The following is a 19,571-nucleotide window of genomic DNA, read 5'->3' on the forward strand; positions in this document are numbered from 1 at the left end:
TCTCCCATTTGGGATCTAATATCCTCTTCCAAAAAACTGAATTCACAGCCTAATCTACTAGGAGTTGCTCCAGTTCTGTTCACATTACAGTGAACACACATAAATTTTCTTTCTTCGTGTACATGCAATTTACAAATGAAACCAAGGACCAGTACCTGTATAAACATGTGGTTTGTATCACACATTCAGTAGTACCTGTGCTGAATATAACTGAGACTTACTCAGCACACAAAATCAGGTGTATGCCATATGTGGATTATATGGGTATTTACTAACTTGTGAAAGGAGCTAATAGCAGGTAGCTCTAAAACGTTGATTTGGTTCTCCTGTGTGTGAAGTAGTGAAGGACTTGGATTCTGAATAAATGCATGAAGCTACACAAGCTGTTTGGGAAGAAATAAAGCCTTTGAACGTAAAAACGTTGCTGGTTAATATACACTGATGTTTGCAGGGTTTTTTTAATTTATGTACTGGGAAAGTTATTTGTATAAAGTTGCATTGAGCACCCAGGAGAATATCTTATTCCTGATACAGTTTAGCTCTGTTCCATGTTACAGAGAATGCTTAAGTATTTAAAAGGTTGTCACTTAGGGGAGGAAAGGGAGCTGTTCCTACTGGCAACAGAGGATAGGACTCGAAACAATGGGTTCAAACTACAGAAGGTACTGGCTGGATGTTAGGAAAAACTTCATGTTAAGAGTACATGTGCATTCACTCTACAGGTGAAATGGGGGGTCATTAGAATCATAGGGTTGAAAGGAGCTTTACAGACCCATGTAGTCCAACCCCCTGCCCAATTCAGGAGTAGCCTAAACCATCCCTAACAAGTATTCAACAAGTATTTGTCCAGCTGGTCCTTGGACTGCCAGTGAGGGGGATCCCGCCACATCCCTAGGCAACTGATTCCACTGCTGAATTACTCATAACATGAACTTTTTCCTAACATCCAGTCAGTATCTTCCCTCCTGTAGCTTAAACCCATTGTTTTCAGTCCTATCCTCTATTGCCAACAGAAACAGCTGCCTTCCCTCCTTTAAGTGACAGCTTTTTAAATACTTAGAGAGCAATCCTGTCTCCCCCCACTTAACCTCCTCATCTCCAAACTGAACATTCCCAAGTCCCTCAGTCTTTCCTCATAGGGCTTGGTCTCCAGGCCCCTGATCGTCCTGGTTGCTCTCCACTGCACTCATTCCAATTTGTCCAAATCCTTTTTGAAATGAGGCTTCCAGAACTGCACACATTCCAGGTGGGGCAAACCAACATGGTATATAGTGGGACAATGTCATCCTGATTTGGAGATTACGCCCTTTGTTGATACACTCCCAAGACTGCATCTGCCTTTTTAGTTGCTGCATCACACTGACTGCTCATATTTAGCTCCCCATCCATCCCCATCCTAAGGTCTTGTTCACACTATCCAGAAGTGTATCCATTTATCTGGAGAAATAGCGTTTCAGTCACATATTCAGCAGTACGTGTGTTAAATATAACATGAAAATTACTCAGTCCACTTGTAAAGATCAAGTTTATACTGAACGTGGATTGTGAGTGCACTGTAACTTGTGAACAGGGCTTCTATCTAAACCAAACTGCATCAAATCAGGCTGAACTTGATATGGAGCAGAAACAGAGTCTGTTGTGTTTTTTCCCTGCTTGTATCCTGCTCAAGTCTGCAAAGGCCAGAGTTGTTTACAAAATGGAAGAATAACACTTGAACTAGCTGTCAGAATTACCAACACAGTCAACTACCTTCCATGAATAGTATCTATAACCAGTAGTCACAAAACTGGCTGGCTATATTAGTGCTGCTGGCAGGAGGGAAGCAGTTGCAACTTTGCCTCCATTGAAGCTTTTGAACACTGCTGAAGAAGAGCCTTGCATAAAATACAACTATAGTAATCCTTCAAGTTACCAAAGATAAGCAAAAATAACTTGCTAATAGCTACAGTATCCAATTGGAGACCAATTCTTTTCACCTTTTGAAGGGGAGGGGGCAATTCTTGCAGCAAATTCCCAGGCTTCCTGTTAAAGTACACATTTACACAGCTAGTAAACATGATGGATGCAACACTGCAACATCAGAAGCAGTAATTCAAAGTTATTTAGACAATTATGGCAGAATCACCCAACCTGCATTCCAACTCAGACCAAGGAAACAGGGTAGGTGATTCTGCCTACAAAAATGATTAACAGCCTGTTTTATGTAAAGGATGTACGTGCTGCCTCTCCAGAGATCTGCTCAAACATAAGGATTATAAACCTGGAAATGAAATTAAGGAAAACACAGAAAAGCCATGCTAGCTGAAATGCTGTAGACACAATGGACAGTAAGTTATCTTTACCATAGAATAGTCTGAGAACTCTCTACTTCTGGTATCTTGCCAAGACTCCTGCTGCCTGTCTTCAGATCATTATCCTATTTTCTGGCTATAATTTGAGGACAAGGATCTATTTAGCCATTGACAGACCAGCTGCGCGTGTGCGCTTGTGCACACACAATTGCAGTGTGGAAGTCAGCTAGATCTAGTGGGTCATCTAAAACAACCTAAAACACTCCACTGGCAGTTTTCAAGAAGAGGCTGAATGAGTATTTGTCAGGGATGCTTTAGGTTCATCCTGCATTGAGCAGGGGGTTGGGCTAGGTCTGTATGGCCCCTTACAACTCTGTGATTCTGTGAACCTGCCTTTACCACTCCTAAAGTCAAAATTTGGCTACAGAAACAGTCAATGGTGCTTCTTGACTTCCCTGGAACTAATCCACCATAGGCCTACTTCCTGTGAAGAGCTTTGTTGTTGCAAAAGCCTGTACTTTTGCATGCCTTCTAGAATAGGGGTAGGAAGTTGGCTTAGAAGAAGCACCCTCCTCTGGGCCTCTGAAGGTGCTAGTATGTCTGTACATAATGGGAGGGGACGGAGAGACATGGCTTGTATGTGGCCATTCATACTGGCAACAAGTCTAGCCCTAGCAACTCAGCCAGCATCTGGGGCTTGACTGGCAGCTGCCCAGGTCTAGACCACCTTGCTGGGCCTAAGCCGTGCTTACTATCTTCCATTCCATTGGCCCTGCTGGTGCTGCCATGTGTTGATCTTCAGGATGACTTAATAGTTTTGGCAGCAGATTCATTTTTTAAAAAACTGCCTGAACATGCGGATTGTGTTTATAAACAAATCTTTATTTAATAAATGCTTCAAATGCCTTACAACTAAAGACAGGACAGACAATTAAAGAGACTTCACAATTATCAGCACACATTTGGAGGCAAATTCAATCAATTTCACATCACCACACTTCCGTAGTCTTCAGTATTATTGCACTGTTCCAATAACCCCAAAAAGGGCACCTGGTGGATATCAGCCAAATGGCTGAGGGCCTCGACCAACTGTACCCGGGTGTGTTTGGATCATGTGCAACTGGACTTCAAGTAAAAGGTACCCATGCCCTGTGAAATTGCACTGGAGAGCCCTATAAGGTTTGAGCTGCAATGTTATCAAGTTCACAATCAACAGCTTGTAATTCGTATTCTCCTCTGCCTTTCTTGAGTCCAACTGTCAGCAGCCTATGTTGGGTGCGCTACAATAGCTGTAATCACAACTATTTCCTGCCACAAGCTACAGTCCTGCAGAGCTCCTTGGACTATGACTGGATTGCTTTAGTGTTAGTGGCTTCAGTGAGTTGCTGCCTGGGAGCTTTTGTAGAGTTTGCTGTAACCCAGGGGTGTTTGAGCACTTCTTCCAGTGGCAGCCTGTGGTACGGATTATGCTTCAGGAGCTTTGAAATCAGATCTCTTGCTCCCTCTGTTACAAAAGGAGGAAATCTGTACTCCACCTGTAATCCAAAGAAATAGCTACCATTAGATACAACATAGTGGGAAAAAGCAAGTTCAAGATGCAATGAACACTTTTAAACAGTGATTGCCATTAGGTCTCCACCATCTTTATCACTCACTAGACCTTTGGCAACTGTGTGTCTTCTTGAAATCCTGCTAAGCCTGCTACATAACTAGCTTTGTCTCCCTCCTTCCCGTTGCTTACACAATGTAGTATGCTTTTCTATTGGAGAATTCAAGTGGGAAGTAGATTGGGGGGCTGCAGAGTGTTTCAGAACCACCCCAACCTCCTACTACTGTGCTCTAGTAGGGAAAAGAGATCTTTCCAGTAAACTAGATGTTTATAGAAAAGACATTTATAGCAAGTGGCAATTCTTTTAACAGGTTGTCCTATCACAATTTCAGTTTATCACCTACCCCACTGCACTGGGGTTCTTGGCAGGAAATGAAAAGGTACTGAGTTCAAAAGAGACAGGATTTGGGCCTGAACATCCCCCCCCCCTCACACACACGGATTGATCACTGAGGTAAAACTGACAGACATGGAAGAACTTCTGTGTAAAGCAAACAAGAATAAAATTTAATTTAAAAAACACAGACTGAGGTAAGAATTAACAATGAAACAGAGATGTGTTAAATTTTATGCTGTACATGTCTCAGGGAAACCATCCCAGGTAGGTTTATATCACATCACCACCGTTCTTTGCAGCCACTAAATTATATTCCAGGCCCAGAAAAATCCTGCTGATTTACTGCAACACTTCAGTATACTTCGTTCCCTCATCAGGGAAACTTTAATCACAGATCTGAGATTCCCTCAGATCTTTACTTTTCACTCCTGTCAGCCTAACCGTTCAACTCTCAACCTTCAAAACTGAACTCTACCACATAAAACCCTTGTTGATGGATTCCTAACACTTCTGATTGGCTGCTATGTCTCTCAGCATGTCTCTTAGTTCTGTCTGTCATACAGTTATTTTCTGAAGGATGGAAACCTGGGAATTCTGGAAGAGTTATTAGAGGAAGTTTTCTCTTTGAAATAAAGATGGACAAAGTAGTCAAGTGGCATTCTAACTCACCTTTGAAATGGCTCTGTATGTTTCCTGGTAGGTTTTTGCTTCAAACGGAGGCTTTCCTACTAGAAATTCGTAACAGAGTACACCGATGCTCCACAGGTCCACCTTCTCATCATGCGTCCTCCCTTCAATCATTTCAGGCGGTAGGTAGTCAAGGGTACCACACAGAGTTGATCTTCTGGAGTATTAATATATATATATACATACACAGTGTGACATGCTAAATGTTACTAGCCCAGAGAAATAGAGTATTCAAAGCAGATGCAGCTCTTAGGCTGACCCCCCCCATCCCCCAAAGGCATTCCTCTAGAGCTACATTCGCCAACACTTCTCTAATCGTGCCTGCAGTGTAAACCCTTGCCATCTCCTTGTTCCCACGAACTAGCGATTCCTGCAATGTCAAGGTAGGTTTGGCTTAATTAACCACAGCTAAATACTCAGAATAGCTTCTTATTGGGGAAGCTTCAGTGTCAGTCACATTTTATCCCAACCCTTCCTCCAAGCTTAGGGCAGCATGCATAGTTCTCTCTCGGTTCATCCCCGCAAGATAAGCTGGCTGAGAGACTAATTCAAGCAAGCACAAAAACAAACTTTGCTTTTCTCATGCCCATTGCAACGTCCTAACTGCTATACTAGCATCTATTCTGGACCTCCATCCTGTGATCTCCTTAGCCTTAATATCCCAGTCCTTTCAAGCAAACGGGTTCACCCTGTTCCCCTCGGCTTGTAGAACCAGACCCAAGGCCTATGCCACTTTCACATATCCTTACTGCCGATAGAAAACAAGTCCCTGCTGGCCAGGCAACTTCTGCTGCTGGTGCATCTTCACAGAATTAACACTGATTTTCAGAAGCTCAACCGCTCACCTTGAAGAGGGAGCGTGCACAGACCACCCAAAGTCGGCAATCTTCAGTTCTCCATTTGATCCCAGCAGCAAGTTTTCAGGCTTTATGTCCCGATGAATTACTCTTTTTGAGTGGCAATATAACAGCGCGTCTGCCAGTTCAGTGATGTACTGGGGGTGGAGAGAGAGAGAGAGAGAGAGAGAACATGAACACTTTAACAGAATTTAAGATTAAATCTAAGCATTTATGGATAATGTTCTGTGTATTCAAGTGACATATTATACTGTAGCAGAACCCACGGAATACAACTTTAAGAAAATACCAAGGCTTGGATCCTACAACACTGTTCTCTGCAGACTTCTCTCCAGCTGCTGCAGAGGTTTTTCTGTGCTGCAGCATTCGCACCCTTTGCCTCTAGTAATTTTGGGCATGCAAGATCAAGGTTTTTCAAGGAGCCCTTATGCATGCACAGGTGCAAGCAGCAGAGAAGGTGAACACCGCAACAGAAGAAAAACCTACACAGTGGCTAGAAAGAAACACAGGGGAATATGTCATAGGATCCAGGCTTAGAGTATAAAAGAAAAGGGAAGGTGGAATACTTTGGCATTTGCTGCACCATTGGGTTAACAGAGCAAACTTATCAAGCAATTAAAGCACCTCTTTCCTACAGCAAAATAGCAACAACCAAGAGACCAGGCATAAGCTCTTAGTCATCAATATAGCAATTACAAAACTAGCTTTTCACTGCTTGCAGTAGGGTAAAAGGTGCAAGGCTGCAGAATATGCCTTGCCCTTAGTTACTGATCTGCCTTCTGAAGAATAGGATTATCTTTATCACTTGGAGCAGCTCTGAAGTCACAAAAGACTACAGCCAGTTTAACTTTAAAGCACTTTCTTGTTTGCAGAACCAACCTTGTTATAGCAACTGTATAAGATCCTGTTATCTCATGCCAAATATTCAAGCGCTGATCCACCCTATGGGAAGTTTGTGTAACTTCAGCCAAAAACATTGGAAAATGCTAGTGTGCGATTTTTTGCAAGAGTTGAAGATGAAGGAAATTTTCAAGCTATGAAAGTTACCATTGAGAGTTCATTCTCCCTGGCTGAATGAACTACAGCCAACATTTCATCAGAGCATCCACTGTACAGTAAGTTATCAAAGTTTTAAAATTGCATATAAACCTCAATTCACCTGTATTGAAAAACTCAATGTACACAAAACTTTGTGTATTACCTAGGGCAGGGGTGGGCAAATTGTGGCCCACGGGCCACATGCGGCCCACTACAGAGTTTTTTGTGGCCCGCCAAGACAGTCAGAAAAATCTGCCTTGAACCGAGATTTCCTTCTAAAATTAAATGTGCTTGCAGCTATAGATGACATGAAATTAGCACAATAAATAAATTGAATAAAACTACCACTATTTTATTTAATTTATATTTATTGATTTTTATGATACACTTTATACCTTTTCTGAAATGCAAAGTTAACTAATGAATGCAATCATTTTAAAAGGTGCGGCCCTCCGCTAACCTCCGCTCCCACAATGTGGCCCCCGAGCCAAAACAATTGCCCACCCCTGACCTAGGACAAGCCCTGCTTTGCCTCTGCCTATATCCTAAACCCAGGGAACCTTCCTAAAGCAGGTTCTGTTACTGTACCAGTGTTCTGGCCCAATTTATCAGCCAGATAGCCAAGCCTCCTCTTAAGTATCTTCAGTCTTGAGTTAGCTGACGCTATGTCAGATTCCCTCATTCATGTTCTACAAAGAAGGCAGAGCCTCCAATTTCTAACTACTGCTCTTATGCTCTAACCAGTATACTAGAGCTAGAAAGGGTTTTCTTCATTATTTCTGACTGCAATTCTATTTGTTGTGGTTTTGTAGAAATAAAACTTGGTGTTCTGATTAGAGTGGGGGTATTCTACTTAATACTCACACCCCATGTAAAGTTACTGAGGAAGAATATGTTTGTCCTTAAGGGAAGTGGGCGGTTAGAAATTTAAAAGCGTGCGGAGTTATAAACTCAGTGCCACCCATCAGACCCTTCACCCATAACTAAGAAATTCCATTGCTCTAACAAGAAATGAATTACACAAGAAGGAGCATGAGAAGGGAGTCAATGTTAGCTGGGAAGCTGAGTTCTAAAAGAGATCGGAAGGCTTTGTCAATTTCCCCTCTCTACAGAACCAGGGAGATCAAGGTTTGTTTATTTCCTCTTGGCCTCTTAGAAGGGGGGGGGGGATGAAACTGACAGAACCTTTGGGAGGCAAAGACAAATTTAACTAATCCTCTGAGCAAGGATCTCCCTGGCTCTGCAGAGAGGGGAAATTAAAACTCTCTTTTAATGTCTCTTTTAAACCCCAGCTTCCTGGCTAACATTGGGACTCCCTTCACGTGCTCCTCTTCATGTAATTCGTCTCTTGTAGCTTGGCTCTTAGTAAAACTAGAGGTGCTGTACACCCATCTCCTCAGGTTTACCAACTAGCTGTTTAAAGTGGCAGGGTAAAAACCCTCTAAAAGACCCCAAGGGCACAGCAATCCCACATTTCAATACAGTTGTCAACTGGAAAGACTGTAAACCTTTCTTTTCTGCCCAGCAGCTATGCTTAGATGGTGGTTTGGAGTAAATACAGCACTGGGCTCTACATCTTAAACTGGAACCCACATTTTTTTGCCCTGCCCTGAAGTAAAGAATTTGTAGAAAGAAGAAACTTCACCAAAAAAAGAACAAAGCTTATTTTGCATAGCCATGCCTCCTGTCAACAGAAGAAGAATTTCTTGGAGCAGTTATCTTCATCACCACCAAGAAAACATCAGACTTAAAATGTCGTTTTATGTTTCAGAGGGGGGTGTATTGAGAAAACGAGGAAAGCTTAATCCAAGCCAAACCTACCGTAGCAGTTCGCTGCTCATCAAACTTGGTAAGCTTCTGAAGCTCTTTATACACTTCCCCATGAGGTGCGTGCTCCAGGATTAGGTAGACTCTTGTAGCATCATGGAAATAGCCATACAATCTGAGAATATTGGGATGCCTACAAGAAAGTGTGCAAGTGTTTTCCAAGTGCAGCATCATAAAATGTAGAGTTTCCATTTACTTTCTCCTTTTCCAAGGCTGTAATAGAACATTTTCTGACCAATCAGGAGTGCAATCCTAAGAAAAGTGATGTCTTTCTAAATCAATTTAAGGCAATTATCATAGAAGGATGTAACTTTACTTAGCAGGCGTTGTATTGTTCTGCTTCAGTTTCAGTTCAATGGAGGTATTAATGACTCTGGGGAAGTCCAGAATGGGGCCCCAGAATCACTGCCACCGCTGCCACTACCCCAGTGCAGTCAAGCAAGGAGTAGCCATCACCCCATGCTATGTGGGCAGGAGCTGCCACTGCAAGCCTCCTGCCTGAGGACCAGACACATTGGGTAGAAGTGGCAGCAGGAGCTTGCTTTTCTTTTCTCCCCTCTATTTAGAGGAGGGGGCAGAGCTCCGAGTGGACAAGGCCCCTCCCAGCATGGGGCTTTGGGCAGCTGCCCCTGTTGCCCATTGGCCCAATCCAGGCCATAATCCAGAAGTTTAATTTGCTATTTGAGAACTATCATCTTATGTATTGAATATATTCAAATCCTCTGCAAGTATATTCCATCTCCATCCCAAGTATTCTGCTTTGAACCACTGGTAGCTTCACTATTAACCGCTGTGTAAAGAATATACAATGGATGAATAAAATGTATAACTCTGTAGTCAAACTTCTGCACTTGGGGTGTTACCAGCCAATACACTTGTAAAAAGTACAATACAAAAAATAATATATTAAAAAGGAATTCCACACTTTGTTCAGGGTCAATATGACCTCTGCTTTGGGATTTACATAGCATTTATTTTCCAGTTCATTCTAACAGGAAATCCAGCAGGAAGGCATTCTTATAAAAGCAAAGCTGCAGTGTAGCTCAGGAAGTGACTTTTGCTAGGGGGAAAAGTTTCTTACATTGACTGTCTTATTGTAAACATTCTATTTTTTCCCCGTTCTACAATCTCAGCCTAGCTGCATTGTGTCTTATCAGGAAGCTGTGCTGTTAGAGTCAAAAGTCGTATTTTATAATCTGTCTTCTGAGAGACTGATGTTTATCATACTTGTAATCTACTTTGGGACACAGTGGGAAAGGCAGCCTATAAATGAAAATACTACCTCAAACAGATTGTAACCTCAGTTTTTAAAATAAAACCTGAGGAAAGGGGAAGGAAATTTACCAATAGGGCATAACCAACCCCCACTGCACTTGCGGAATATATAAAATATGAAGAGAAACATGTTTCCTTAAATATTTTATTATTTTCCAGTATTGTCCTCCTGGGGCACCATGGGACACCATTGGGGGAAGAAGATTAAAAAATCCATTTACCAGCACACTGCTGTCACATAATTTACTTATCCATTTCGTACCAATTAACTGATAACAGCAAGGGAAGCCCTTTTAAAAGTACACATTTAAATACTTAGAATCTGCTACACCCAACCAATTCCATTTATTTAGGGAGACTTCAGGGATTGCTACATGGAAAGAACCCCAAACTGAACCCTAGCTGTACATGTTTTAAACATTAGTTTGAGAACTAGCAATCCTGCAACATATGCAATGTACTATTTGATATCAATCTTACCTAAGATGAGACTGTATTTCTACTTCCCGACGCAGCTGATGCTCTACACCTGCTTTTTCCAACTGCACTTTAAACAAGACCTTCAATGCCAAGATGAATTTGCTCTCCTTCTCACGTGCCAAATACACATTTCCAAATTTTCCTTTTCCCAAAGGACGACCGATTTCAAAATCATCAAGAGACCACTGTTTTCTAAAAGAATTAGAAACTAAATTAAATTATCCCCAAATATTTCAGCCTTTCTTTATAAGAAAAGTGTTCCAACCCCTTGATCATTTCAATATTATGGTACTGGTCCTTTTATTGTCATTTCATTTTCTAATCATCTATACAATGGAACATGCCTTTTTTTAAACTACCAGCACTTCACATCAAATTTTGTTTCATTGTACTAACCATCATGACTCTCAAAAACTACTTCCTGGATTACTACACCAAGGTACATAGGGAATTAGGATTTTCTAATGCTTCCATCTGACATTTCATTTCCCTTTCATCCAGCCCACATTTAACTGCAGACAGTGAAAAAAAAACAGCTGTGGGACAGATAGGCAAGTAATGCAGAGAGGGACAAGACAGGGACACTACCATGCAATTCCATAGTGTCTTCCCTATTTATTTGAAGCACTTCAGTTTGAGAAAAATAATTGCCTTGATCAGAAAGCTCATCTCACAGCTTCTTACAGTGGGGGGGTGGGGCAAGAGCAGGCAGGCTACAAAGATGAAAGATTAAAATGAAAGCATGCTCAGATTAGAAAGCCTTGGGATTTGCTGTTAGGGTAAAAGAAATAAAGCCATTATGCATAAACTTATTCTGCCTTATGGAGAGACAAGCCAAAGACAGAGCTTACTTTTTGGCTGCATTTTTTGTATTTGACACCCCCGTAGTTTCACTCTTCTGATTCGATACAGTTTCTGCTTCGGGTTTTTTTGCTGCATGTGAAAAAAATTGAACATTTTGTATCAAGCTGATGCCTTATAAAATAGCACTAAAACAAGAATAGCCGAAGAACACAAGCCATCCACCTGCAAGACTGGGACATCTTTATGCTTCACAGACAGTTCAGAATTATAACATTAGAATTTAAGTAACTTAGCATTCAAGATTGAAGGCAAGCTAAGTAATATCCTATTTCCACTGGATTTGTTAGAGTTGAACTACTTTCTCCAGAGCTGGTGTGGTAAGCTGGGAAGTTCCTGGTCCAACCCTCATTCATTCGTTGATTAAAATATTTATTCCTTTCCTTCCCTTTTTGCTCAAGGCAGCTTACAAATCAAATTTAAAACATTAAACAAGGTACAATAAAGCCCTCCAATCACTTTCCAACCGCACAGAGGAATCATATTGGTCACAATCTCATAAAAGTGCCTGTAATGATTCCAAGTAAATGTGTGCATGTGTCTTTAAATGCTTGGTCTGAGCTAGGTGAAGAGTGGGGGTGAGAGAGGGAAGAGTGAGTGATGTGATTGGTTGATGACTGAGAGTGTGGGCAGAGTGAATGCAGTTTAGACTGAGAGTGGACAGAGAAAGTTTTCAGTCAGAAGAAAGCAGGCTAGCTGTGTGCTGCCTGAGTATGTTGAAGTGCTTTATGAGAAAAATATAACCTGTGTGGAACCTGAACTGAGCACGTTTGTGAAAGGACACTCAGTCAGGGAAAGAGAGGCCAGCTGTGTGCTGCCTGAGGAGTTTTATGTGAGAGAAATACAGAGCCTAGAGAAAGAGGCTAAGTGTGTATGAAGCCTTACAAGAGATCTGTGTGAATGAGTTTAAATGAAGTAACATTAAGAACTAAGAACTACTTTTATGAAACCAATATGCTTCTTGAAAAATAAACATTTATTTTGTTTTGTTATATCCCAGAGTAGCTGTCAGTGTTATATCCCATTCCTATCCTCAGGGCCGCATAGAACCACGAAGGAGCCTGACGCTTAAACACGTTACCAAAGGGGAAATTTGAATAAAATATTTTGGAATAATATATTCCTGGTGGCAGCAAACTACCCAGGGGGTGTAAGGGGAAGATTAAAAGAAAAATCTACCCCAAAGAAAGTACAGGTCATAACAGTGCCTTACTGAAAGCAGCTGAGTTTAAGCTCCCTCAGTTTGCAATATGGCCTGTGTTACCAAAGTTACCATAATGAGTGCATTGAACACTCAAGGATCCTATACAAGTTATTATAGTACCATACAATGCTCTCCCTTCATCGGTGAATTCATATGGCGACTCCTGCCGGGGTTTTCACGGCAAGAGACTAACAGAAGTGGTTTGCCATTGCCTGGTTCTGCGATTCTGGTGTTTGTTGGAAGGATCCCATCCAATTATTAATAAAGGCCAACCCTGCTTAGCTTCCGAGATCTGATGAGATCAGATTTGCCTGAGCTATCCAGGTCAGGGGGTTGTCCCTTCTGTCCTCCTCAAAATAAATCTGTTAGTGAGCTTTATGGATGGGCACTTATTAAAAACAGCTAGTTTCCCCACCTCCACAGCCAGCACTAGCTAACTCGCTGCAACATGTTTAGGATCAGGGAGCAATCTAGAGATTCTAGTGCCCTGGGGAAAATTCAGTGATGTCCCCCCTCACTACCACACAGCTGAAGTCACTGCATGGTGGGCATGCTTGGGGGATGGCATCCTCTTCCTCTCCCCAGTCCCTCCTCACCAGCTTGACCACCTGCTCCCTCTGCCTCCTCAGGCTGGGCTTTATCTCTGCAGCACTGCGTCAAGGTGCCAGAGGTGGTGAAGGCAGGATTGAAGAACTGTATCAAGGGGCTAACTTACTTCTCCCCACCAGGCCCTGACCAGGGTGACAAAATAGCCCCACCAAACAGAGGAAGGATAAAAAGAAAATCACGCTTACAGCAGTCAGCTTCCTGCCAGCATTGCAGTTGCTCTGCAAAGTCTCAGAGTGGTGGGGCAGCTGGTTGCAGGGTGGTGCCACCCCACCCCACCCAGCTCAGAGCCATGGCAGCTGCCCTGATGCCCCATTCCTAAGACCACCCGGGGAAACAGGCCCTAATTCCTCAGCAACATCATGAACTACAAGGGGAAAGATAAACAGTGAAATACACCTTAAGAGAATGCTTTTCCTAGTCTACTCCAAGATGATTACAGTTCTACTTTGCCAGTTTTGTACATGTACCCTGATTTTAGGTGAAACAGTATGCACGTATAACATTTATTTGTGTGCATGTCTTAAAGTTAGATAGTCGAGCAGCAGTATTTACCAGTCTGGGAGGTCTGTTGAGAGGTTTCAGTTGGTTTATTTTGAACTCTAGTTGCAGATATTGGTTGAACCTGAGTTGCTGTTGGACGCTGCTGCTGCTGAATTAACTGGTTGGGACGTTTTGGATGGGAAACAGGTTTCTGTGCCTTTGACTGAATAGGCACTCGCTGGGGAACATTTGAAGCAGCCAAAACACGCTGTGGTTGGACTACATTTCCAGGTGCCCGATTTTGACTCACAGGAACTCGTTTTGGACCATCCGCAACAGCTGTCTGATAAGGAATGCACACATTATCTGCAGCTATCAAGTATAATAGGCCAAAAATCTGCTTTCCTTATGAATTAAGAGAAAATGTTAATTAGACTTGTTGTTACCCTATTCTGCACATGGTATGAGAAAACTGAAACACATTAATAATAATGTAAAGACCACAGGTGGCATTAAATATATCTCAGTTTTATTGCTCAAACATGAAATGTTGACAGGCAGCCCATACGAGAAGTAAAAAATTGTTTCACCAAAGGGCATTTATAAAACAGTAACCCAACAACAGGTATTAACAGTGAACTCCTAAGCAGAGTTACTGCAGTCTAAGCCAATTGAAATCAATAGGCTTAGACTCGAGTAACTCTTCTTAGGATTTCATTGTAAAAGTATCAACACTCAGTAGAGTTAGAAATACTGTGACTTTTGCTAAAAAGCCACAAATACCCAAGCTTTTTGACTGAAATGCACAAGAATCTAGAGGTCGTGGAGTTTATAATGACTAAGGCGGTGATGCCTCGGGAGCCACCAATGGCTCTTCTGAGCATTGTCCACTAATGTGGCAACTGCTCCATAGTCCAGGGAAGTGAGCAAGGCCGTTTTCCAATGGAGCTTGTGGCTGGTGGGCAGTTCCCATAAAAGTTTCATGTGCTCTTAAATAAAAATGAGTCAATAGCATCTACTTTGCTTGCTCTGTATTCTTACCTTTTGCAATGTTGTGAAAAAACAGTGCCATAAAACATTTATCTTAAATTTGTAAAAAAGGAGGATACAAGTGGTTGACGCGTAAATTGCAAACCCCATCATCTCCAACACCCCCCCTTTGTAGACTCCACACTCTCATCCCAGCACCTAGATAGCTATCGGGAAGAGAACAACCTGGCCACAGTGAGAGGGTAGTAATATTTCTCTCCACAGCCAGCTTGCTCTCCTTCAGATGCCTTGGAAATCCCACCCTCTCGCCTAAGCTGTCATGCTGATTGAGCTAAAAGGAATCCTTTCCCCTCACTTCAGATGTACAAGGGCTGGCTAAAGTTCAACTGAGATGGGTAGAGGCAACCCTACGTGATTAGAGGCACTCTGGTAAATATACTACTATAACATTTTGAATTAATATTAGTAGTTCTATTTGATATTGTATGTGTTTGGTGGGGTGGCACATAGTAATCATGAGACTCTTGGCTAACAGTAAATGCTAATGTGGCCACTGAGTACCAATGTATCCTAAATCCACTGAGCATGACTCAAGATTCCTTTATTATAGCTATCAACAATCTTGGTAACACTTCAGATGCCACAGATATTTTCTGGCATTAGCGAGCTTCACAACACTAGAAAAGTTGCCATTTACTGCTACTGTAAATAATCTATGTACTGTTCTTGAATTTTGTACAAATACATCTAACCCTGTACTTCCTGCACCTGACAGCCGTTTTGAATTTGATGTTTATTGTTTTCCATCCTAGTGAGGCCACGGGTTTTGCACCTCAAGCAGTGTGCTCTAGTTTACAAAAGTTTATGCCAGAATAAAACCTTGTTAGCGTTTCAAATGCCTGGATTCCTATTTATTTTTGCTGCAGTAGATTAACCCCTCTGGAATTATTATCCATCTTGAAATATCTGGTGCTTTATTCAATCAAATGTCTCTTTAGATCGCTTCAAAGATTTGCTTATAGTTCAAAGTGAACAGTATCTTGAGCAGGCTTGCAACTGCAGTGGTAATATTCAGCACAGAAGCAGGTTGGGAAGCAGCAGGCATGTTTGATTACTGCATCCCAGGTCATCATAGGATGACTCTTTTAAGTAGTGAAGGTAAGTTGCATGTGCTGCTTTTGCACGTACAACTAGTGGCATTCCTTTATCTCCTCTTCTTCTCTTGCTCTCAGCCAGCAAGAACTTTATTTCTCTTTTTTGTTCTACATTTCTTCAAGGTGTACGCTTTCACAGAGCATGCCTTAGTCACTTTCATATCAAGTTCCTAGTTTCAGCTGCACTCCCATCTAAACTGATACCACTAAGTTCCCTCTCAGAGTACTGAAAACAGAACCAACCAAGACTTGCTTAGCCCCTGAAAGTCATGTGGTGCAACTTTAAGCAGAGATGCACCCTCCAGAGGTCACTGGAGTTGATGGGTTGAGATGCATGCAACACTGCTTAGAACTGCATTGCTTGTCACATCCACTTTCTGTACTCTGGGAGAACACTCAATGTATTGGTCTGGATGGGAACACAGCTCAGATATCGGGCATCTGAAATGAAAGGGTGTCTTAGTTGTGGTGGTGCATACTTTTGAGAAACACAGAACAACAAAGGCTATTGGCTGTGGGAAGCCAATACCCTAATCCCTATTCATCTATGTCCAATATCTTTACAAGTCTTATCTTTCGACCCGCGACTTAACTACAGTGGTCCAGGTAATGGTCACCTCTAGGCTAGACTACTGTAACGCGTTCCACGCAGGGCTTCCCTTGAACTTGATCCGGCGGTTGCAACTGGTCCAAAATGGGGCAGCGCGGGTCATCACCGGAGTGCCTTTTACTGCACATATAACACTGGTATTGCACAAGCTGCATTCGTTACCGGTGGAGTGCCAGACCAAATTCCAGGTTCTGGTATTAACCTATAAGCCCTCTGCGGACTGGGACCGGTGTATCTATGGAACCGCCTCTCCCTATATAAGCCCCAGAGGACACTTTGATGTAGTGACAAACAGTTGTTACTGGCCCCTGGCAGGCCTGCCCAGCGTCGACCAGAGCCAGGGCCTTCCCGGTCCTGGCTCCAACCTGGTGGAACGCTCTGTCAAAAGAGATCAGGGCCCGGCCAGATTTGCTATCCTTCCGCCGAGCCTGCAAGACAGAGCTGTTCCGCCAGGTGTACGGTTGACGCCCCTGGGCCTCCCTGCCGGCCACCTAGAGGAAGCTGTGCCCCTACAAAGGGTATCTACCACCTAGCCTTTGCCAAATACTTCTGGAGGTGGTCAGGTGATGGTCGCTGGAGAAATCTGCTGCTATGTGGCCTTAAAATCTGCTGCTACACTGTTTTGTTGTGTGTTTTTAAATATTTAAGGAGTTTTATTGGTTTTAAAGTTATATGTATTTTATACTATTGTATAAATTGTAATCCACCCTGAGCCTGCTAATGCAGGGAGGGCGGAATATAAGTCGAATAAAATAAATAAATAATTTTGGACCATGTTTAGATATTTCAGCTTTCTATGATGCAGTCAGGAGCCAACGTGGGTAACAACAAATGCAAAACAAAAACAATTATCTGCTGAAACTATAAAACAGATGCTACTTCATGTTATCATCAACATTAATTTCAGGCCAGGAGTGAGAACTATGCCTTCTATTATTGTAATATGCATTCTGCCATTACCTGCAGGAGGACACTTACCTTGACATTATGACTTGGAAGCCCACTCAGATTCTCTTTACCAGTTTTGTCCATTATTGCCTGCAGAGAAATGAAATTTAGTCAGTCATTTACCATGGGTGGGGGTTACAAATAAGTTGAAGACTGTACTAAAAACTCCTCCAGACATCTGAAACTGCTTTTCCACCTCCTTCCAATTCCCAAACTAGACTGCCGTCAAAAAGTTAAGACTCCATTTTTTCTGAGTGAGGCTTCCCATCTTGTACTGCAACAAGCCCCACAAGTTGTTTTAAAACATTTTCCCAGTTCTTCAGATCAAATACAGACAGCCTTCGTTATAAAGTAAGCTTAAACCATATGTTGTACTGCCCTCTCTTCAGCTCTAACTCACCCCACTGCTAATGAAATCTGACATGGAGCTTCCTCTTTCCTCAACCAACTCACTTGGAAGCTTCTGGAAAATTGCAATAACATTTTTTCCAGGCATCATGCAATGCAGCTTGATACACGATAATCATGGGCCAAATGTAGGAACTGATAGATGTGTCATTGCAAGGTTGCTTTTAAAATTAAACTTTAGGCTCATTGTGCTGACGTAAAATGATTCTGAGCCAATGATACTATCCAAATCTGACCTGTGATTGTAAAATAGGAAGAAAAGGGATGTGCACCACCCCAAGTTCTTTGGGAGAAGGGTAGGATTAAAATAGATAAGCAGAAAAGGTGCCATGATACTGTTACTTTGTAGTATTTGACCAATACAGTAGATACAACGATCAAGTTACCTGCACCTCGAGACCACTTTAACACACCGGAAATCGCAACCCCCACCGTGAAAGCCACCATGGAAGCTCACTGAGCCTATAGGGCTGCCAGCTCCAGGTTGGGAAATTACTGGAGATTTTGGGGCAGATCCTGAGAAGGATGGTTTTGGGGGAGGAGAGGGACCTCATCAGAGTATAACACCATATAATCCACCCACTTTCTCCAGGGAAACTGATCTCTGTCATTTGGAGATCACTTGTAATCCTAGATCTCCAGCCACCTCCTAGAGGCTGGCAACACTACCAGCCTAACTAATAAGGTTGTTGCGAGGATAAAACGTAGGAGAGCAACCGAAGCCATTTTGAGTCCCCAGTGAGTACACAGGTGGGATATAAATGACGCGTATAATAAATAAATAAATAGAAGTCTACAGCCCTGGCCAGCAATTCTCAGACCATGAAAACAAATAATAGCCTCAAGGCATCTACACCTGCCCCCCAACTCAATTTCAATTTGAAGTCTTTTCTTTCAGCCAACCCGACGCGTAGCCACAGCGCTCCTGAGGGTTACTTCATCGCGCTCTAGCCCCCCGACTCGCCCCTTATTCCTCCCATTTCACCCCCAATCTCGCTTCTCTCCCCTCAGAAACTCACCACTCCCGCCCCCTCGCTCTTCTCCAGCGGCCGCTAACGCTTCCCGAATTCAAATTCCTTTTGTCCCACCTCCCTCCAACCCCCTTTAAACGGCCGCCGCGCTCTGATTGGTGTATCTCTCCACTTCAAGTACCGTAACCGAGCTCTTCGCGCGCCTATTGGCTACTTTACGCCAGTTTCATTGGCTTCCTGGTGAGGAGGAGGAAAGATTGCGACTGCTGAGGGCAAGCGGGCTCCTTGCCTAGCTTTGCACATGCGCAATTCCTCTCTTCGTTCTTCTATAGTGATTGCATCTATGAGGTGGATGGTTTCAATCCGTTTGCGCTTTTAACGTTACGTGGCGCGCTTTCGCCCACCGCTGCGCAAGCCTAAACTGATTTTCCCGCTTACGCTAGTGGCGTATCGCCTCATTGCGCAGTCGACCGTAGCAGCGGCGCGCAAGAGCATCAGCCTCTTTGGACTGCGCGGGGTTCGGGCGAGTTGAGGGGAAAGCGCCGAACTGCCTATTTCTCAAACGAGGCAGCTTCAGGGCCCTTCATGAGGGAGGGTGCACGTTGAGGGGTCTTACCTGTGGTCCTCCAGCTAAGGCCACTTCTATGGGGCAGGTGTAAGCTGGTGGGAGTTGGCTAGCCTGAAGGGCAGTAAGGATGCTGGGCTGGCAGTTGAGGGGCAATAAGCTACCCCAAGCTAGCTTGGCACAGTAGCGGTGCGCTGTTCAGATGTGCCAGGGTTAGCTGCAGCTTGTTTGTGCCAAGTGTGGTAGACAGAAAAGAGGGTGCTGCTTGGCCTGACTTATAAGAAGGGCAATTATTACCTCATAGGATAGGAAAAGGAATGGTTATAATTATTACACTTACAGGAAGAATTTTCTCCCAAGAAGTGGAAGC

The 19,571-nt window shown here is 43.0% G+C and overlaps 1 protein-coding gene across 1 annotated transcript; it reads right to left on the bottom strand.

Annotated features, from left to right (window-relative positions):
* Window positions 1–3,169: 3,169 nt before the first annotated feature.
* Window positions 3,170–18,744, bottom strand: AURKA (aurora kinase A). The gene is made up of 9 exons (XM_054980231.1): window positions 18,685–18,744; window positions 17,288–17,347; window positions 13,628–13,898; window positions 11,253–11,334; window positions 10,402–10,593; window positions 8,641–8,779; window positions 5,770–5,918; window positions 4,907–5,081; window positions 3,170–3,826 (listed from the first exon to the last, which is right to left on the bottom strand). Exons 2-9 carry the CDS (start codon window positions 17,339–17,341, stop codon window positions 3,635–3,637), a joined length of 1,254 nt encoding a protein of 417 aa, XP_054836206.1. The 5' UTR covers window positions 17,342–17,347; window positions 18,685–18,744; the 3' UTR covers window positions 3,170–3,634.
* Between the last annotated feature and the right edge of the window lie 827 nt (window positions 18,745–19,571).

The sequence above is a fragment of the Eublepharis macularius genome, chromosome 5, assembly GCF_028583425.1.
Source record: "Eublepharis macularius isolate TG4126 chromosome 5, MPM_Emac_v1.0, whole genome shotgun sequence".
NCBI classification, from domain to species: Eukaryota; Metazoa; Chordata; class Lepidosauria; order Squamata; family Eublepharidae; genus Eublepharis; species Eublepharis macularius.